At 33.9% G+C, this 22,969-nt stretch overlaps 1 protein-coding gene across 9 annotated transcripts; it reads left to right on the top strand.

The window, feature by feature from the left end:
* The first annotated feature begins 2,127 nt into the window (after positions 1-2,127).
* daxx (death-domain associated protein) lies at positions 2,128-22,739 on the top strand. 9 transcript variants are annotated; one of them, XM_017352251.4, is made up of 12 exons: positions 2,128-2,208; positions 4,421-4,489; positions 5,872-6,117; positions 7,701-8,075; positions 8,618-8,749; positions 9,888-10,004; positions 11,079-11,310; positions 13,621-13,790; positions 14,937-15,102; positions 15,186-15,735; positions 17,510-17,633; positions 20,487-22,739. In XM_017352251.4, the coding sequence occupies exons 1-12, from the start codon at positions 2,161-2,163 to the stop codon at positions 20,544-20,546; spliced, it is 2,289 nt and encodes a 762-aa protein (XP_017207740.1). In that variant the 5' UTR covers positions 2,128-2,160; the 3' UTR covers positions 20,547-22,739. The 9 variants fall into 9 exon arrangements, with proteins under 9 accessions (XP_017207740.1, XP_005159495.2, XP_068071254.1 ...); XM_005159438.6 differs by having other exon boundaries at positions 15,183-15,735; XM_068215153.2 differs by having other exon boundaries at positions 5,817-6,117.
* Positions 22,740-22,969: the final 230 nt, after the last annotated feature.

Raw genomic sequence — 22,969 nt, 5'->3', positions numbered from 1 at the left:
AAACACATCCGTCATAATACATTTTGTTCAGCATAATTATTATTAACAATAAAAATAATTCCTTACATTTATATAGCGCTTTTCTGGGCACTCAAACCGTTTTACTCATTGGGGGAATCTCCTCATCCACCACCAGTGTGCAGCATCCACCTGGATGACACGACGGCAGCCTTATTGCACCAGACCGCACACAACAAACCAGCTGATTGGTGAAGAGGAGACAGAATGATGAAGCCAATTATGACATGGGGATTGTTGGGAGGCCATGATAGACAAAGGCCAGTGGGCAGATTTAGGTTAAACCCTTCCCTTTTTCAAAGGACTTCCTGGGATTTTTAACAACCACAGAGAGTCTGGACCCTGGTTTAACATCTCAACCAAAAGATGGCACTCACTGAGCAGTACAGAGTCCCTGTCACTATACTGGGGCATAAGGACCCACACAGACCACAGGTTGGGTCTCATCAACAAAACTTCTGACAACAACCTAGCTTTCACATGTGGTCTCCCATCCAGGTACTGACCGAGTGCAGCCCTGTTTAGCTTCAGTAGGCGACCATGTGAGAGTCGCAGAGAGCTAACTGCCGGCATTGCCAACATTTCCTTTTCAAAGTGCCAACAATGATCCAATACCAGTTCCAAAAGTGCATTCTACTATTGTTCTCCTGTTGTGCTTATAATTAAACCATGCATGCACTTAGTAATAAAACATTTCTTACATTAGACTTTGAACTCCAAAACATGCCTCCAAAACATTTATTCATCCATTTTCCTTCGGTTTAGTCCTTTTATTCATCAGGGGTCGCCACAGTGGAATGAACCAGGAACTTATCTAGCATATGTTTTACACAGGGGATGCCCTTCTAGATGCAACCCAGTACTGGGAACCACCCATACACTTATTCACACACATACACTACAGCCAATTTAGTTTATTCAATTCACCTATAGCGAATGTCTTTGGACTATGTGAGAAACTGGAGCATGTTATCTTTGGAAATGTCAACTGACCCAGCTGGCACTCAACCTTCTTGCTGTGAGGCGACAGTGCTAAGCACTAGTGGTGTAAAGTAACTAACTACAAATACTCAAATTATTGTATTTGAGTATTTTTTCTCAGGAATTGTAATTTACTAAGTAGTTTTATAAATGTGTACTTTCACTTTCCCTTGAGTACATGTTTAGTGCTTTATCTGTACGTTTACGCCACCACTTTCCTTCAACCTGCAGTTACTACTTTATTTTTTCTTTGTCTTGTCTTTTATTGTCAAATTGCATATAGGAGGTACTTTTTACTCATACTTTAAGTAATATTTACAACAGCTATACTTTTACTCTACTTGCTCTACATTTTTAGGCAAGTAATGGTACTTTTACTTATGATTTTTCAGTACTCTTTCCACCACTCTGTGGTCACTGTGTCACCCTTGGGATTTTGTATTTTTATTTAATTTTGAAATGTATTTTAAATACATTTTTAAAAGGTTAATCTGTTGATTGTGCTTTTTATGATATGCTATTAAGGCCTACTTTATATAAAATAAATCTTTGAAAAACATTGCTCTATAAATTGATTAATTATTTCTAATTAATAATCAACTCATTATTAACCCTTTGATGCACTAAATGGGTCTAAAGTGACCTGTCTCTGCTTATTTTTTCTATATCTATTTTATAGCTTGTGCATCAAAGGGTTAATACAGTTAACAATTAATAATTCAGCTTATTTATTTAATTTGTTATTTTATTTAATTTTCTTCAAAATGTAGGCCTCTGGTCTGGTGTTTGGAAAAATAATAGAGATTTTTATTGCCTGTTTTCTTTATTTTCTTTTACTCTCAGGTAGCCAGCACATAATAATTGTAGAATTCAACCCTCACACTACTAGTGGCTCCCTGATAAGTATCAGTTTTGTTTCTGGAGAAGCAAAACACTAGATGAGCACCTGCTAGCGCTAAGAAATTAAATTTGCTTCATTACCACATCATGTTATTGTTATCTGAAGAACTGTACAATCAGTTTATTCTAGAGTCTCCAGTTCCCTACGAGGCGCTGATACGCATCTAAATGATTAGCGTAGCAAACAGATCGCAGAAGAAAAGCAAAGCATTCACCCAATCAGCGATCAGTATACTGACCGTCAGCGAACCAGCGCGCCGCATGTTGAGCTGTACAAAGATCCAGCGCCGAGTTTCAGGATCCGAGCGCGTAAGTTCGTGTTTTTTGTCTATTATTGATCGACTTCGAATAAGACTTTATTTTAAACATAATCACGAAGCGTTTGCGAAGGTTGTGAGGAAACTGACAAATATGAAATTACACCTTAGCTATCGTCGTTTTAATGCTTTTAACAAATAAACGGAAGGAGTCTGTATGGCATGTCCGAATTAAAGAGCTACAGTCTTCAAACCAAAAGGCAAAATAACTGAAATTATTACATTTATATTTATGTTAAGTGTAAACAGTGTGAAAATCTCATTGACACATCCAGTTAAATCTGGTTGATATGGTATTAAGTCAGTCAAAAGACATCATAAACATAGTTACCGCTCAAATTCACTCGTATTGTTATTGTGTTATAGGAGACGGATGTGGAGGCATATTATTGGATATAGATACATGTTATACGTCTTGTGTGGTTTTGTTTAATGTCTGATAATTCTTTTTATCAAGATGGTGACGAATCATAAGTACTAGTTAACCGAGTTTGTTGTGTGTGAATCATCATAGTTGTGTCACATTATCACATGATCGAAAGCTAGCAATATGAAGTAGCATTTGGCTACGATTTTAAGATTCCTGTCTTTAAAATTCTGGTTAGATATTTAATTATAGTATTTCGTTTAACTATGTAATGTTTTCTCTTCAATTCAGAAAAATAGGGACATTTTAAACGTGGCTTAGTATATCAGAACAACAACAACAACCAGAGAAACCCACATATCTGTCATAATTTACGTCAAATAAACTCTATTCCATAGATAAAGTGAACAGAGTGAATAATTTCACATTAAGTGTTTTCTCCCCTATTTAAGTCTGTTATGAGAAAAAAAGCCTAACTGCTTATTGTTAAGGAACATTAAGCCGTGTTAAGCTTATCTTATTCCTTACTTGGATTTCAATGGGGAGAAAACACTTAATGTGATATTGTTCACTTCATCTATGGAATTAGAGCTTGTTCATTTTACAGTAATTAATGTTAATTACAAATTTGACAGAAATTATATACAGTTTAAGTCAGAATTATTAGCCCCCCTAAATTATTAGTCCTCTGTTTATTTTTTTCCTCCAATTTCTGTTTAACAGAGAGCAGGTTTTTTCAACACATTTCTAATCATAATAGTTTTAATAACACATTTCTAATAACTGATTTATTTTATCTTTGCCATGATGACAGTAAATATTATTTGACTAGATAACTGCTTTTATGCTAGCCGAAATAAAACAAATAAGACTTTCTCCTGAAGAAAAAGTATTATCTGGCATACTGTGAAAATTTCCTTGCTCTGTTAAACATAATTTGGGAAATATATTAAAAAAAAAAAAAAAAAAAAAATATATATATATATATATATATATATATATATATATATATATATATATATATATATATATCAAAGGGGGGCTAATTATTCTGACCTCAGCTGTAGATGAAGTTTTTCTATTTCCACATTTGGACTTTCTCCTTAATATAATCTCATAAAAGTATTTGCAAATTCTAAATGGAGAAATTATATTAGCAGCCGATGACTATCAATGTAGAACATTGTTCACAGTCAATAAAATGGTGCTTATGTTGTTTTGAAGTCATACGTAAATGCAATTTCAGACCTAATATTAAAAGTAGTGTGGTAAACAATTTAGAGATCGTTAAATGAATGAATGTGCAAATATATCACCAGCTTTACCTCAATTTAAATAATGGTTACACACACGGCATTGTTGGTTTACAAAAAAAAATTAAGCAAATATAATCCTGTTGCACGTCTACATTTGATTTTGGTTTTATTGTAAAGCAAACTCAACCAGAAATCGTATTAAAGTAGAATCTGAGGTAATTTATGACATACTTCAAAAAGTAAAGATGATTTAGTGTTCAAAAATGTTTTATTTTGAATTTTTTATTTATTTTTTAATACATTGGTCTTATACAGTTCATGTTTTCAGATTTTTCATATTACAGTATATGTATTTATTCCAGGTACGTTTACTGTAAATAAACCAACATATTAACCATTTGGTAGAGGTTGATATTTTAGAAATTATGGGATGTGTTGACAAAAATTCATTAAACGTGTTAACTATCGACATTGGGAGTTAAGAAATGGAATTCCAAAACTATTCTTGGTTGGGGAGTTAAAGGGTTATGCGTTTAAGCGTTTGTCCCAAAAATGACATTGTTGATATTATTGTTTTCCAGGTAAATGCTGATTTTGAAACACCAGTTTGGATTTTGACTGTCTTGATCAATTCAATGCTCAGTGCTCAAGTATGTACAGACAAGCAGAATACATAAATATTAAATATTTAAAACGCATACCTATTGTGTTGATGTCATGATAGATAAACCATGCTCTTGGATATGCTGTTCTGTAAAATACACCCAAAAATATCACCTTGTCCCTTGTACATTTCTTACATCCTGCTAGTTTCAGTTTCACTTAAAAATTGATTTGACATTTAAATGTTGTTCATATTAAGGCCATATAACTCCTTTTCATTTTAACCTTTACATTCCTTTTTCATTGGAGTAAAGTGAAACTGTTACAAACTTTTGATTACTGAAAGCTTATTTGGCCATCAAAACTGAATATTTTTTTTTAAAGGAAAAAAAACATTGCCCAGAAATCCCCTATTTTATAACTCAAAATGTCTTTTTTCCCATTTTAATTTAAAAACGTTTTCAGTTTTAATGGTTGAATTACATTTTAGTAATTAAAAAGATACATTTCGATGAACAGGACAAGCTTTTTGCTGTTACAAATATATATTAATACAATTATATTATACAATTTCATATTTAGGTAATCTGAAATATTCTTCATTTTTAAAAATCATTTTAAGATTAAAACATGAATAAAATGTTGTGTAATTATTTTTATTTTTATATATAGTTATGATTAGGGCTGAAGAATATATTGTTTCAGCATCAGTATTGCAATGTATGAATCTGCAATAGTCACATCGCAGGATCTCCAATGTTGAGTTGAGATTTTAATTGTGGAGTATAATTAATTGTGAATAAAACTAAACCCTAACTGTGAAAGATTGTTTTTGGATGTGTTTTTTTTTTTTAAGACCTGTGACTAGGATTTCAAGGAAATTTAAACTAAGACGTTATTAAGTTTGAAGCTTTCACAACGATTCATTTATTTGTTTATTTATTTTTTTATACATTGAACACTATATAGTGTTATTTTACATATAATTCTTGATTTTCTGTTCCTGAATTATGTTAGATTCCACAAAAAAATGTAAAAAACACAGTTTATTTAATTAGCTTCTTTATGCTGTTGTATTCATCTAAGCTTTTTATATCTTATACATAATTTATTTGCCTACAAAATTATCCAAATGAATCTAAAACTAAGAATTCTTTCCAAACAGAGTTATAAGTCAATGTTGTGAAATTATATTTATATTATAATACTTATCGTAGACCAAGGGTCACCAATCCTGGTTCTGGAGGGCCGGTGTCCCTGCAGGGTTTAGCTCCAACTTCCTCAACAATTCAATTCAATTCATGTTTTCAACATCATAGAAATAACAGGGCCTAAATACGACACAGCCATAAATAGTAACTGGTATGTTTTCAGGTGTTTGGTGTAGTTGAAATGCAGGCCTGACACCTCCACATTCGTTACTCCTCAGCAAATTCGTTCTCCTCCCTTCCGGATGGCCGGAGCAGGGATGGAAAGCATTGTGATCCTCGATGATGACGATGAAGAAGCAGCTTCCACGTCTGCATCCTGTTCTCAAGCCACAGCGCAACACTTAAAAACACCAGTGAAGAGTCAGCCGGTGCCGGCTCCCACACACATCACACAGTCTCCATTCGCCAGCGCGAAGAAGGACACACACGTGCTGAAAGTGGAGAATGAGAAACTGTTCAATGAGGTATGCTTGTTTACAGTAATTTTTAGATCTGTCACAATAATCTACAGTTGAAGTCAGAATTATTAGCCTCCCTGTTTATTTTTTCCCCATTTTCTGTTTAACAGAGAGATTTTTTTTCAACACATTTTTAATCATAATAATTTTATTAACTAATTTCTAATAACTGATTTATTTTATCTTTGCCATGATGACAGTAAATAATATTTGACTAGATATTTTTTAAGACACTACTATATGGCTTAAAGTGACATTTAAAGGCTTAACTAAGTTGATTAGGATAACTGGGCAGGTTAGAGTAATTAGGCAAGTTTTTGTATAACGATGGTTTGTTCTGTAGACTATCGAAACAAAAATTAGCCTAAAGAGGTTAATAATTTTGTCTTTAAAATGGTGTTTAAAAAATTATGAAACTTTTATTTTAGTCCAAATAAAACAAATAAGACTTTGTTTAGAATAAAAACTGTTGTCAGACATACTGTGAAAATTACTTTGCTCTGTTAAACATCATTTAGGAAATATTTAAAAAAAAAGAAAAAAAAAAATTCAAATGGGGGCTAATAATTCTGACTTCAACTGTATCCACTTATTGCACAACACATGGACATGAGTGTACTTGCATTTGGTGATATTATATTGTCATTCTGGCCTTTTATAATGAGTGGTGTTAATAAGAAATGGTCTTAAAATACAATAATATCATTTATCGCAATATATTTTGACAGCTGAGTTAAATAGTATTTTGAGACCGCATTTTAAATCTTCTAATAGATCTTCAATTGATTTTTATAAACTTTTAATAATATTTTTGATAGATAAACTGTACCAACACCTTAAGACATTTGAGTGTCTGTCTTTTGTACGGAAAATATATTAATTAAAAATCTGAAAATGGTAAAAATGTAGGATAGTCATTATTCTTTGCTCAGAAAAAATAAAACTAACATTGCATGTCTCATTTAATGCTTTAACACAATTCTAATGTAGGAATTATATGATTCTTTTATTATGATGATGCCTAAAATCATAATTTTCTCTTTTTATTTTTATCTCTCTTATTAGGCACCATATAAAACAGTTGCACTTGTCTAGCATACTTTGTTAAATGCATTCTATAAGGTGGTCTGAAATATATGTTTTTGTTTTTAAATGATAAAACAATACCCCAGTATTAAAAAAAAATGTACGCCAGCTGTAAATATAAGGGATAGTTCACCTAAAAATGACATTTACTCAGTATTTACTCACCCTCAAGTAGGGCTGGGCCGATAAATGATATTACCCTAAAGGATTTTAGTCCTTTATCTGTTGAACAATAAAAGAAGACATTCTGACGAATGCTGAAAACCTGTAGCAGTTGACTTCAATAGTAGGAAAACAAATACTATAGAAGTCAATGTTACAGGTTTACAGCATTTCTCAAAATATGTTTGTTTGTGTTTAACAAGAGAAAGAACTTATGAAGATTTAAAAAGAGTAAAGAGTGGGTAAATGATAACAGAAATATTCTTTTTGTTATCCTACTAAAATTTTGTTTATTTTGCCTTCTTTCTTGTCTCGCTTCTACTCCAATCCTGTTCCTCCAGTTTGTGGAGCACTGCTCAAAACACTCGCAAGAACATCCAGAAGTCATGACTTACCTGCAGACCAGATACTCCAAGGCTTTGCCGACCTTTCTGACGTCTGTGGAGTTTCGTAACACTTTGGGCCGCTGCCTCACTCGAGCCCAGGCCAACGCTGGCAAAACCTTCGTCTACATTAATGAACTCTGCACTGTTCTGAAGCAGCACACGCCGCGGAAGAGAAGCTCCATACAGTCGCTTTCTGTCAAGGCCAAACCTGAGGAGAAGAGCAATGGGGTTAATGTTAAAGAGGACACTCAGGGTGAACAAGACGGAGGAAAAGATGTCAAACAGCAGGAAGAGGAGTCAAAGAAAACCAAAAGAGCTTCGAGAAGACAGGTACTGTAAGATAAGTTAACCATATACAGTTGAAGTCGGAGTTATTAGCCCTCCTTTTCCCCTAATTTCTGTTTAACGGAAGGAAGATTTTTTCAACACATTATTTTAACATGATAGAAACTCATCTCTAATAACTGATTTCTTTTGTCTTCGTCATGATGACAGTACCGAACATTTGACTAGATATTTTTCAAGATACTAGTATGCAGCTTAAAGTCACATTTAAAGGTTTAATTAGGGCAAGTTAGGGTAATTAGCCAGGTCATTGTATGACTTGTTGATTGTTCTTCAGACAATCTAAAAAATATATAGCTTAAGAGGATAATAATATTGACCTTTTTAAACTGCTTTTATTCTAGCTAAAATAAAATCAGTCAGACTTTCTCCAGAAGAAAAAATATTATAGGAAATACTGTGAAAAATTCCTTGCTCTGTTAGACATCACTAGGAAAATATTTATAAAAGAAACAAAAAATCACAGGAAAACAAATAAGTGTGTCTATTTTACGGTTACAGTAATTTGTGTGTCTCTCATTTTTCAGATTGCGTATCTGGAAAACCTGTTGAAAGTGTATAATGAGGAGATCCGCCGGCTTCAGGAGGGGGATTTGAGTTTGGATGACTTGGAGAAAGAAGATTCCAGTTATATTCAAGAGCACAAACTTAAACGCAAGGTCAGCTTGTTTATTCCTGATTTTAGTTCTTTCTGTATTTATTTAGCCGGGACAATGCTCAAAGAGAAAAACTTTAAATTAGCCAAAGTTAGTCACAAGAATTTTAGGGCGTACTCACACTATGCTATTCGAACCGTGCCCAGGGTTTCCCGGATCATTTCAGAAGTGTGAGTGCTCTGAATCGGGCTCAGGCACGGTTAAATGTCATATATATATGAGCAAAGTGCACCAGAGGCCGAAACTGAAGATGAGACGTGACTTTTACAAGACTGTTTAATATGGCATTATTATCATTCGTACTGTTCAATGAACACAAACTGTTGTAGATTTTAAAGACGCAAACCCCTCACTGCACGACAGCTGCACCTTCAGCAAACCTCCTAATTCCTGCAGCACGAGGTCTTTATGATTGTTTATGAGCGTCAAAAGTCATGGATCTGTTCGGCGAAATATTTTACTGCGTGTCACCGCATTCTAAATGACTTAAACAATACAACTGATTAAGAAATGTCCACTGTGCTGAGCGAAAGCGCTTACTGAACAGTACAGCATCGATGACGTAAGGGTGCCCAGGCCTGAATGTAATGTGAGTGCGGGCCGTCGGGGGAGACGGAAGGGGGACAAGCGTGCTTTGGCCTGGTTCAAGGCAACTGTACAGTGTGAGTTTGCCCTTAAATTTCATCTGTTGCCTCCTGCCAGGCATATATTCGTTTTCCTTTCGGCTTAGTCCCTTTATTAATGTGGGGTCGGCACAGAGAAATGAACCTCCATTTTATGCAGCATATGTTTTACGCAGTGGATGTGCTTCAAGCTGACCCATCGTTGGAAAACACCCATACACTATTATTCACACACGTACACTACAGACAATTTAGCTTACCCAATGCACCGCTCCAACCTTAAATCAAAAACACATTACTACACATACAATATCAGTAAAATTACTTGCAACAAAAAATTAAAAAATGGCAACATTTTCTTTAAAAAAATTACATGATTACAAACCCCATTCACTTCTGCCATTTTTTTAACTTGTATTCAAAGATTCAGTTAAATCTGTTTTGATGTATAATCTATGAAATCTATAGCAGAAGTTGTGAACGTTCAGAAGTTGTTATAGCTGTTTTTGTGGTGTCAGATGATGAAGATCTATGAGAAGCTGTGTGAGCTGAAAGGCTGTAACACTCTGACGGGTCGAGTGATCGAGCAGAAGATCCCATACAGTGGAACGAGATACCCAGAGATCAACAAGAAGGTGCGGGCTTTTGCTTGGACAGTTTTTTTACTTTATTTTCATACATTAAAGCAATTTAAAAACTAATATCTAGACTCTCTAAAAAGAGGGGAGTTTTAGCTCAGGTTTTAATTAGTTTATAATAAATTCCCTTAAAGCATAGGCTAGAAAATTTGAAATAAATAGAGATTTATGTATGATAGCGATCATTGATCAGATGATTCTTTTTAATACTGTTTTATTTTGTGTGTTTATTTCAAGTAAAACATGATTTATAATATCATTGATTTGTATTTGCTTGAAGATTCATTGTTTTAGGGATCAAAAATGGTTCATAAGTATGGATTGGTTTTCTTTTAGCATCATCAAGTAACGATTGTAGTATTTGCTATAGTTTAAAATGTGTTATTTTTAGATTAACTGCTTTGAATTTAAATTATTATTGATTATGGTCTTTTGTAGTTATTTTTGATGTTATACTTTTATTTATTATAGTTTCCTGGCAGCTAGCAGAAATAAAAGTTTAGTTTTTGTGATGTATTTAAAATTATAAGTTAAGGTTTATTTAATTATTAACTAATTATTTTGGTTTTCATTAACTACTGTAACCTTAATATTTTATAATTCAATAGTGCAGAAATTAGTACATTTACTTAAATTAAATTAAATTAATTCAGTTTAATGGAATATTTATGATTTTAAAATATTTGTTGATTAAATAAATGTGTTATTTTTCGATTATCTGTTTTTAATTTAAGCTTTATTAGTTTGATTATGATATTTTCCTGTTATTTTTTGTTGTTATACTTTTATTTGTATAGTTTCTTTGTAACTTGCAGAAATAAAAATAAGTTTAGTTTTTGTCATATATTTACTTTAATTAAATCAATTATAAATTAATTTAAATGTTTGTGTTATTATATTTGAGAATATTATTTTATTTTATGTTTACATTAAATGCCTCCTGATAAAACTCAAAAATGCTTATTGAACTAGCCTATTCCAGGGGCCTAATATTAATAAATGAATCAATGTTTACCCAAACCTTTTCCTCTCTCATTATCTCTTATTGTTTCTTCTCTTTTTGTTGAGCAGGTTGAGCGTTTCATCAACAGTTCAGAAGCTCTTCTCAATCCTCCAGACTACAGCGATATCCTGAAGATTGTGCAGAGAGCCAACGAACGCTACAATCTCCAGCTCTCCCGCAAACAGCAAGCACAGATCTCCCAAGAAGCCTTCAGAGAGACGGGCAACAAACTACAGGAGAGACGACACCTTGACATGGTCTACAACTTCGGCTCTCATCTCACAGATCCATACAAACCAAGTAAATCAGTTTCATTTAATAACTGTCTAATTCAGAAGGAAAAGCTCATATTGTAATAATCTAATGACTTGAATTTTTGATGATTCAAACTAGGGGTGGGCATTGATTGAGATTCTGATTCATAAGCAATCGATTCAGTAAATGTAGATTTAATCCGTTTTAAAAGTTCTATTGCAGGCATTAAAAGTCGGGGGTTTTTTGTGCAAGTTATGGATTTTTATTTATACGTTTTAAATAGTACTTCCCATTAATCAAAATATAATTAAATTACACTGCTCTTGAGTGAAAAGTAAGGTGTCTGGGTCATGGAAATTTAGCGTTTTAGTAGGTGAAAATCAGAAAAGTCAGGGAATTTGCTAATCAAATCACTTTTATTGTCGCATCATCAGCAGCATGTGTGCTATGATGAGTGAAAAGCTTAGGTGCTGACTCCAGACACGACAAAATACAGATACAGTGCAAATACAACGACAGTGCAAAATACAGACAGTGCAAACACAGTGACAATGTGAAATTGACAGCGATATGTACAATGAATAGGTGTCCACATCGTTGTAGGTAGTTTTGTTTCAAGTATGGATTGGTTAAAGTGCAGTGCATGCTACATTTTGATGGTTTGCTGTAAGGGTTATGGAAGAGTCTGTGTGTGGGTGTGTTAAGTGTTCATCAGCCTGATAGTCTGAGGGAAGAAACTTTCCTTCAGCCGGCTGGTGCATGACCGGATGCTGCATACAGTGGAAATACAAATACTTTAATACAAATGCTATTGATATTTCTAGAAAGTGATCAGGTGCATGTGTATTTTATTTGACTTTTTATCAGATGAATGTGAGAAGGAGTGATAATAATATGAAAAATAGCACAGGGTTTCAAAGACGGTGGCCCCCATTTTATATTCATGCATACACTTAAAAACATGTATGTATAGTGTTTGATATTGATAAAAAATCAATAAATATCATTTCTTAAATATTTAAAATGGTACAATCTTTTTGTACCAACCAACTTTTGGTTGGTTTTGATACCAGCAGGGAAATGAATAATTAATAATAAGACTTTTAACACTTTTGTTTTAAGCAGAATATTAAATGAGATTGTGCTAATTTTGTTGTTTTATATATTTTATATATAGGACTGCTGAGAAAACTTGATATGTGCATAACATGGTTTAGTATTGTTTTTTTTTTGTTGTTTTTTTTACTATGCTGCACAATATTGGAAAAATTACACTTTGATATATTTTGCGATATTAATACTATTTCACTAGATGAGTTGAATAAATGTTTGTAAAGAATCTATAATTTTAGTTTGATTGCAAATGTTCTGTAGGGGAGTGCATAAAATATAATAAACAGTCTACAAGAATGGATAAATTCAATAAAGAAAAATATGCTAATAAATAAACCTTGTTTTATTGTTTTCCGAAGAGTCAAAATATATTCAGGTTAATGGAGAATGAATAATCAAATCTAAAAATATTACTGCATAGTCTTAGTTTTATAAACAGTTAGATCGTTATTGTAATCGTTTTTTATTTTTCAAGGTTACAAACAATACAATTTTTTAGGCCTGAATGCTTTTAAAACCCTCACACAGTCACAGTCCTTAAAAAACACTTGCAAAATGATCAATTATAATCCAGACTCAACATTGCATATCCTGCGATGTGACTATTGCGAACGATCACATTGTGATATCGATGGTTAAACAATATATTGTTACTTCATTTGGATACTTTTAATTTTGCAGAATTTGTTCTCCGCTGTTTCAAATATTGATATTTTTCAAGGTATCGTATCGATGTCGGAAATTCCATTAATGTGGCAACACTAATGTATAAATATTGGTAGATTCAAAATAGTTCAATTAAGTTATTAAATACATGTTAGTAAAGCTAGGAAAAATATGCAGGCAAAGTGTATTAAATGTTTCATTATTTTTATCTTTTCTTTGGTTAATTTTAAAGGCATAAAAATTTAAATTATTAGACTGTGGTCGCTTTAAGACTTTATACATTGATTATGTCTCCTGAATTGCTTCAACTTTAGATTCAAATAATTTTTTTCACATGAATACTAACCAAATTGCCATTTTAATACATAAACCTGTATTTTATGGTCACTCAAGTGTTTGACCGTTTAAATATATATTTTTTATATAGAAAAATGTATTTAGAAAATATTTTACAGCTTTTGAGAATCAATCTCAAATCAACCTCCTATTAAAAATTATTAGTATAAAAATATATATTTTTCAGTTCATCAGTCTGCAGATGGAGTGCAGTTGGTCATGCAATGTGTGTTTCTCCAGCATTAGACCCTGCACTCATGGACCCAGCACTGCATCGTAAACTCCGCTCTAATAGAGACGTGGCCATCAGCAGCCTGGAGGAGGTCATCAACAAATACGCCAATAAACAGGAGGATATGGAAGTGGAGGAAACCAAGAAAAGACAAGACAGAGAAAGACTGAAAAAAGAGGTAAACGAATGAAGCATTTCTTGTTGTTCATATATCCAAAAATCTACAGAAGATTATAAATGTTCATATTTACATTTCTTAGTTTAGTAGACATATTTATCCAAAGCGACTTACTAATGAGGATGAAAAAAACACTTAGCAATGTATAGATGCCATGACAATTCTTAGTTTAGTTTATAGTTATTATTGAGTCCTAGTAATAAAGCTTTTGTAGAAAAGTGTCTGGTGCATATGGAGAGAAAAAGAGTGTCTGCTCCTACAGGTGGTTTGTCAAGCCCACTCAACTGCATGAAACATACTCAGAATTGCACAATGTTTTCCCAGAAACATGGAGTGTTGACAAGAAAGTGTCAAGTGCAAATAAATAGGGAGCTGTTTGCAAAGGGTTTGTGAAAATTCCATCAAGATGGACTATTAAGGGTTAAGGTCCCTGTGTTTTTTTATTTATTTTTATTTTGAGACCCTTTGTGATGGTAGCACAGAGCGAAATTCGGTATCTTAGCTCAGAGTCTTACTGTTAAGAAGATTAACTTGTTTAGTATTACTATTCAGGGGTGCTTTTCCCAAAACCATCATTAGCAAACTAAGTTTGCAAGTTCCGTCGTTACAAACATAGTTCGTTGATTTGCCCTTTTCCAAATCCATCGCTCCAACAAACATTCGCATACTTGAGCACATGAAACTACACCTCTGGAGCTGTAGTTAAAAAACATAGTTCTTGGCTGTTTTCTATTTCCATTTATCCCCCTATGCCCTATTAATTTAGAACATTCTAAAATTCAAAGTTGGAATGTTTAAAAATAAAAAAGTTTTACATGATTACAGTTGTGCTCCCGTTGCAGTGCACTTTAGTGTATATAAATATATATATAAATATAACTTTTATTCTCTCTATTAAAAAACAATTTTAAAAAATCTAATTCAAACTATTTACAAAGTTCTATTTCTTTGAAAAAATTAATTATTGTAATAATTTATAAGTAAAAAATATTTTTAATGAATCAACTATTTTATTATTCATTAAAAAAAAACGTAAAATATTTTACTAAATCCTGTTTCTGTATTTCCAAGACAGTCAAGCTTATTTTATTCATATGCAAGTCTGAAACCACACACTAATATAAATCTTTCCTATTTTTTGTACAGGCTGTTAATGGGCAACAGAGTGAAAGCAAAGAAAAAGAAAAGGAGGAGCAAGAAGAAAAAGAGAAGGAAGATGAAGAAGAAGAGGAGGAAGACGAAGAAGAGGACGATTCTTCAGATCCTGACATTGAAGACGAAATCCAGGCCAGCGAACAACAAGCTGGTCCAGGTAAGAAGTGAACAAATCATCTCCAAAAGCTAGAAATCACCTCATTTCACTGAGTTAACCCTGATTTCTCCCAATTTCAGAAGATGATGAAGAAGATGTGGAAGAGGAGCCTGCTAACATCAGTGACAACGATCAGCCAATCAATGAAAGCTCTCCTCTGTCAATCAAATCCTCTGTTCAGGACACAGAAGAGGATGAGGAGCAGTCTCCGCTCAGCAGCACACATGAAGGATCTGCAGAAACAAATACAAACACGAACGGACCTGCTAAACAGAGCCTCGAGTCCACAGAGATCAAGCCGGAGAGCATCAAGCCGGAGAGTATCAAGCCAGAGAGCATCAAGCCAGAGACCATCAAGCCGGAGAGCATCAAGCCAGAGAACACAGACTCTCTAGCTGAAGTCAAGACCGAACAGGTTTCCTCCAATCACGTTGAAGCTGTGTCTGCAAGCACTGAGACTGTGTCCATTGTATCCGAGGAGTCGTCCACAGCCGTCACGAGATCCGCCAACTGCAGTCCGCTGCTCCCAACCAGCCCTTTACTAATCGACGAGACGGGCAACTACAGGAAGAGGAAACGCAGATCCACAGAGAACCACACTTCTGCTCACAACGGGAACTGCACTGAGGACAGGTAAAACTCACTCCATCATATAAGCTTAGCATGAGAATTAGAACTACTACAAATGTCATAAAGTCATTTTGGGCTTGATCCTACCCTGATGGATGCCAAAACATGATGTAAAGGGGAGTCAGTCCATTTTTACTGAGAAATATTTGACTCTGATATGCATTTAAAATAATAATTTTAATAATTTAAATAATAGATAATATAAATATACATTTGACCACCCCTAAAACCATTTTGAAAGCACAGTCGCGCCAATCAGTCTATTGAGAAAATGATAATAATAACGATCCATAACAATAAATGCTAATCCACAACAGTAATCCTCAAATAAACTCTCATTATTTTGTCATCTTATTCTTTTTATACATATATACATTTTCCAACTGAATAAACCATAAAACTGCAATCAGATCTGTTCTTCTATATACATTCTGAAAATCATAAGCTTATACTGTTATTTGAAGTAGATCTAATCTCTTTCACAATTTCCCTCCATACAACAAAATACAATAAAGGAATGTGAGATATGGAGAATTATTTTGCATGAGAAAAAACTATCCAAATTAAGCCTGTCATGACAAGTACAATGAAAATGTTTATAACAAAATGAAGTAAAATTACCTTGTGTTTTAAATAATATTTTTTAAAATAAATGTTTTTAAATAATAATAAAAATTAATAAATATAATAATTATTTATGCAGATACAGATGTTTTATATTTTTGTTATTAAAAATACATATTTTTTTGTTTTATATTTTCATTTATTTTTATTTTATTAATACAGATTTTATATATATATATATATATATATATATATATACATACATACAATATACACACACACAGTTGAAGTCAGAATTATTAACCCACTCTTGTTTAACGGAGAGATTTTTTCAACACATTTATAAACATAATAGTTTTCATTAATAATAACAGATTTTTGTTTTATCTTTGTCATGATGACAGTAAACAATATTTTACTAGATATTTTTCAAAACACCTCCAAAAAATGTAGGTTGATGGGGCTAATAATTTTGACCTTAATTTAAAACTGCTTTTATTCTAGCTGAAATAAAAAAAGACTTTCTCCAGAAGAAAAAAATATTATCAGACATACTGTGAAAATTACCTTGTTCTGTTGAACATCGTTCTTACAGACAGACAGACAGTGGAGGAAATAAGTATTCAACACATCATCGTTTTTCTTCAAAGGTGCCGTTGACTTTCCACCAGATGTTGACGAAGAACTCTATATATAAAATAAAAACAAATCTAAATAGTTTACAAATAAACTTGTATAATAAAATGAAATGATGCCGGGAAAAAGTATTGGAACACATGAAGAAAGGGAGGTGTAGAAAGGCAGTGAAAGACCAGACAGCAGCTGAAATCTCTCAGTAGTTCTTCAGTAATCCTTTGCCCTGCTTCAGTCCAACATCTACATTAGCAGGATTGCGAAGATGAAAGCAGGGTGGACTTTTTAGCAAGACAATAATCCAAAACACAACCAAGGAAACTGTAAAATGCTTTCATTGAAAGGAAATAAAGCCGTAGATTTGCCCTTCTTTGACTCCAAAGACGAATCTGTTCATCAATTTTGCATTGTCATGTATCTTGTGATGTTGCCAATCCAAGAGTTGGGGTCTTTCCTTCTCTATTCCTCAGAGAAATGAAGAATACACAGATTTAAAATTAAAAGGAAGTTTTCTATCATATTTTTCTCAGTTTACTGTTCCTTCATTAATGCAGCGCTGTTGTTCTTGTGTTTGTCTCAGTGATATTCCTCTGGATATGGGAGTGATCTGCTGCTCTGAACAGGAAGATCTGACCTGTCTGAAGACACCACCGCGAAAAACAGCCAGGAACTCACAAGCCACACCACCACCCAAGAAAAATAAGGTAACGTGCACTGAAACACTGCTGTAAGAGCTTCTGATGCTCGGTTTTGCATGTTATTCTTACAACATTACTTTGGGGGAAAAGCTGATTTTAGCAGAACAGAATCATGTACATTTCATTCACAGCAGCATTTATTTAGTATCTTTAAAAGTCTTTTTTGGATTAGGCGGGGCCAAGTCAGAGCACTCCCTCTGGTCCCCCGGGCTCTGCGCTGGTTGGGGAAATTCCAAATTGTACCAAAACAATTGATAACAATTGGCTTAAGATTGGCAAGCAGAATTCGGGACCTTGCAACCTGCAGAACCTGGGGGGAAAAGTGTTTTTTACTTCTATGTTCAAATTAGTTATTGTTTTCATGATAATTATAGTTAGCTCTATAAATATAGTTTATAAAGTAACAATATTTAGAAATAAATTGTTTTAATTTAAGTTTTTTTTTAAACGTTAAAATTAGCTTTTTAGCATTAATAGAAAAAAATCCTAAAAGTGCACAAACATTTGGATTAGTCCCTAATGAATGAGAGACACATTTATATAACACATTTTATGCTTGGTATTTAGAATAAACTATTATAAATTAACTACAACAATCCTAATTCTACCCTTTAGCCCTTCCCCTTACCCCTACCTCTCGTTTTGCACGTTCATGTGAAGGGGTAGGGGTGTCCCAATTCTCTTTAGCTTTAAGGCGTAGGGTTAAAAGGAAGGTCTAGATATCCCTTGAAACAGAGATTTCTCAGGACCACACTTGAATCCAAGGGGTACGAAAATTTCCCAGAATACACCAGCCACAACGGCAGCAGGGCTGCACCCGGAAGTCAGAAGATACACAAATTAGTATTTTTGTCATTATTTTCAAATTTGTTTAACTAACAAGCACATGTTTTATTACATTCATAACAGTGTTTGTGTTTTACTGTCATGCTTTTTAAAAAAAAATGCTTTAAAAAAAAGGCTAAATCTATAATCTCTAATAATAACTCCTGTTTCAAGAGTTCGCACTTAGATATTGCTTGAGGCTATTAGTGGGGTTTGGCATGCTGTCCCGTGAGAGAACCCTGAGCTCCGAGATAATTGAGCCCAGGGCTCCCGCCTGGTCGATGAGCATGCAGGGAGGTACGAGATCAGAAAGTTCTCGAGAGCTCCTTCTTTTAAAGGAGAGAAGGGGGAAATGGGGTGGATGGGGGGTTTCTTCAGAAAACGAGGACAAGGGAGTAGTTTTAGCCGGGCTACTTAATGTGAGTTTGGATTAATCTGATTGGCTAACTAATGATTCTAGATGAGAGACCAGCTGCGATCGATCATATCACGTGCTCCTCTCGAAATTAGTTTGTGAAACTTCACATAGTAGCCCCACAACATTCGTTTTCATCAGACACTCGATGACACTCGAATACTCTGTCAGAAAAGACTAGTGGTCGTGAATGAGCTTTTCACAGTGTCTGCTATAATGTTAAAGTTGCTTTTGTTTGTTTATATAGATGAATATGGCCACTGTGTAAATACACAGTACTACTCTTATTGCCACATTGGATCATTATAATAACATGATAAATTCATTCAGTGAATTTCTAAAGGTAAATACAAAAAAGTAACACAACTGGAATAACTACAGCATATGGTGATGTGTGCAGGTGCTGTAGTGCTGTCCTATTTTTTAGGGGTAAATTTTGAAGCCCTTCCTCTTAACCCTATGTTTCAAGGGCTAATGGGAAGGGGTACAAAAATAAAATTGGGATTGGGCTTAAACATCCTGTTTTGGTGTCCCCATCAAATAAAATGTACAAAAGCGATTTCTTTTACATATTTAAAGTAGGTTAGTTGTTTTAATAATAATTTGCATCTTTTGTGAAAATAAAATGTTTAAATTTGGATGAGATGGTTTGTCCAGTTTTCCTGCGAATTTCTGAAGGAGCGGTTGACATGGAACTGAACCAGATTTTGGTAAAACCCAAACGATACTTACATGAAAATAAAACAAATAAAAAAAAAAAAAAAAGGGTGATGTGTAATAACAATGGAACAAGAAAAGTGCTGATTTACTGAAATGTATTTAGCACATTAAACAAAAGGCGTTTTAGTTATGGCAGCTTAAAGACGCCTCTCATTGGAGGATGAATTGCTCAGACTTCAGCAGAGTGTAAAAATCTTGATGGGTCTGTGTGTCTTTCAATTGTCACTGCTACAACTGCTCACCTCTGCTCGTGTTCAAACCAAACTAAGATCAGTGCGGTTTTTCACATGGCAGGTTTTTACATCCTTCATACATGTTGAGAGATCGAGTTTATCGACTTGATAAGGAAATATGTCTTGACAATCCACACAGACGTGACTTGGTGAAGCGTGAAGTCATGTAGGATTTTACTTGCATTAGTCTGAATGTAAATCCCCTCGTCAGGCAGTGCTGCAGTAGTGTGAGAGAGTGGACCAAAGTGTGTTTGATGCAAGGGTATTAACAAAAGAAAAATACACAACTTAACACTTAAGTTATTGTATTTGTTGTATTTGTAGCAGCTCTGCGATGCATGCCCACATCTTCATGCATTGGGTTAAATAAGGCTGTCAAGTCTCTGTGTTCAGTCCGTCACTACCATGCTTGAAACCCAGACATGCAGTCAGGCAGAGAAATACAGAGAGTGGACCAAAGCGCATTGGTGCAGTTATAATGTATCTAATATTAAATAATAAAAAATAGCGATACCTTGATTTAATATAAAATTAAATCGTCTTAAAACGTAAATTCAAATTTAACGTAAAAATTGCCCAGCCCTACCTGCTGTATATATCTTAGACAACACTAAAAAAATCCACCTATTCCATCTCATCTAACTCCTGTCCTTCATGTGTTCACAGGTAAACGTAGCAACACAATGCGATCCGGAGGAAGTGATCGTTCTGTCTGATTCCGAGTGAATCCTGCCGTCACAGGGTACTGAACTGGCAACCAGTCAGCTTCTTGCTCCAATAGTGCCTGCTAATGTGAACCGAGGACAAAAGGGTTTATTTTATTATTTTATTTTAGGATTGGTTCAGTCCGCTTTTGAACCTCCACCATTCATGCCAGTTTACTTTTTATACATAATGGCATGCCGTTATTGATTGGGGCTTTCTAGAGGTATTTTGGAATACTGTAAATGAGTCTTGCCTCTAAACGTTCTTACTTCACCTCATATTTATGCTTTTATTTTTGAGGGTTCGGACGCAATCCTCATTTCTACCAAGAGTCTTTAGAGGAAGCCAGATTTCCCTGCTCAATCAATAAACGATCTCATTTTGTGTAGTGTTTGACTTGATAACTTTGTACAGCGCACTGTGGAGTATTATTATTTTTTAACAGCTACAGGAATCGGTTTTCATAATTGAAGTCGTAAGCTACTTTGAGCTCCAACTCGCCACATTTGAAGACTTGTTTTCACAGGACGCCAGAAATAGTTCACCCAAAAATAAAAAACAGACATTAAAATCTCCTCCTCTTGTTTTTCTTTGTTTTCATGTGGATTTTCAGGACTATTTGATTAGAATATTCCAGTATGTGGCATATTAACGCGTGTTATTTTTGGGTGAACTCTCCCTTTAACTGCTCTCAGGGGATAAAGCACAAGAGTTGAGTGTCTTCCTGCGTTTCACATTGACACTGAGACCATTTCTGTCAACTGCTGATCTGTTCAATAGATTAATATTGTCATATTAAAGATGTTTTTTATTTCACTGCTCAAGAAATTTAATTGATATTTAAAATGGAGTATATCTAGAGAATTGGAGTTATATTAAAGGGACTCTCCTCTTTTTTTTTTTTTTAAGAAAATAGGCTAATTTTATATGTCCCCTATAGTTTAACCGTTGTTTTTTTAATCATTCTTTAATCAATTCTGCCGATTTTTCTGGTCCGGCGGGAACATTTTTAGCTTAGCTTAGCATAAATAATTGAATCAGATTGGACCATTAGCATCTCGTACATAATTTACCGAATAGTATGATAATTTTCCTATTTCGTGCTCGATTGTTACATTATGTAAGCTACGTAATATCATTTCACCTAGTGTAGCCTTGGTACAGTAGCAAGGATACTTGATTATTACGCCCGATTGAGAAAATAGTTCTTAAATATTTGCCTAGATAATAGCAACTTTTCATTTCACATCAGTTCATCAGTGAACTACACAATGCAACTACATAAGAGTCGAGCTGTAAATAGGAAAATGCCAGTCATTTTTGAGTGAAATGCTAATGGTCTAATCCGATTTAATTATGCTAAGCTAAGCTAAAATTTCTCCCTCTAGAAACCAAGTTCAGCTGAATGGATTTAAACATGATAAAAGGCGACTCTGTAACTCGGTGGGGAGTGTTAAATGAGCCTATTTACAAAATAATGTGTGTCCTTTAAATCTGCTGTTGAAAGTTAAAGCTAGCATTATGTGAAATTATAATTACTCTTAATTCATCCAGACTATTTTGTTCATAAATTACCAAAGAGTTTGATAGTTTTCCTATTTAAAGTGTATTAAGTTGTAGTTACATTGTCTACAATGCGTAATTTGTGCATGGCACGGCAGCAAAGTTCCTTGATTATTACACCAAAATGAAAGTATAGTTCCTAACCATCTCAGCTTAGAAAATAACTTTTCATTTCCTGTCAGTCTCTCAGTGTAAAACACAGTGTAACTACACTTTAATATGCTTTTAACAGAAAGATTTTCAAATCTCTGTCATCTTGAGCGGAATGCTAATGGTCTAATCTAATTTAATGATCTATGCTAAGCTAAGCTAAAAGTGCTCCTGCCATACTGAGATTGGCTGAATGGATTAAAAATGGTAAATACTAAATGTGTAACTCAGTGGGGAGTTTTAAAATGAGCCTATTTCCAAAATAACGTGGGGTGTTCCTTTAAATCTGCTGTTGAAAGTTATTATTAGTTAGTATTATGTGCGAAATTACAATTACTCTTTAATCAAACTATTTCTGGTGGTTCTAAACCGGTTTGGATTTCTTCTCCACAACACAAAATATGATCTGAAGCTATTTTTTCTACATTGTCTTTATTGTACATTTATCTGTACAGCTTTGGAAACGCATCAGAATCTTCAAATAAAGACAGAATTTCTATATTTTTAGTGAACTCTCATTTTAAAATCATTGTGGGAATGTGTGGCTTTTTTCAGCTGCTATTTTAGTATCGGCTGATTAATAACTGATATGATTAGTCATTATTGTTATCAGTTCGATATATTAATAGGATCAATTATGGATTTTTTCTGTCGTTTGATCCACTTAAGATGTGCCACTGGCTGTCAGGGTTTTAATTGGTGCTTTTCACATGACGTCACACGACTGGAAG

Source organism: Danio rerio, chromosome 19, assembly GCF_049306965.1.
Source record: "Danio rerio strain Tuebingen ecotype United States chromosome 19, GRCz12tu, whole genome shotgun sequence".
NCBI lineage: Eukaryota > Metazoa > Chordata > Actinopteri > Cypriniformes > Danionidae > Danio > Danio rerio.
Note: the sequence above shows the minus strand (reverse complement) of the source record. Positions and strands in the feature narration are given on the sequence as shown.

What these genes read in the sequence shown, in the direction of transcription:
- daxx (XM_073930937.1), top strand. Translation starts at nt 2,342, where the DNA reads ATGCTTTTAACAAATAAACGGAAGGAGTCTGTATGGCATGTCCGAATT. An exon ending in TACAGTCTTCAAACCAAAAG is followed by an intron (nt 2,417 to 4,420) that starts GCAAAATAACTG and finishes ATTGTTTTCCAG; the next exon opens with GTAAATGCTGATTTTGAAAC. An exon ending in AAAGAGCTTCGAGAAGACAG is followed by an intron (nt 8,076 to 8,617) that starts GTACTGTAAGAT and finishes CTCATTTTTCAG; the next exon opens with ATTGCGTATCTGGAAAACCT.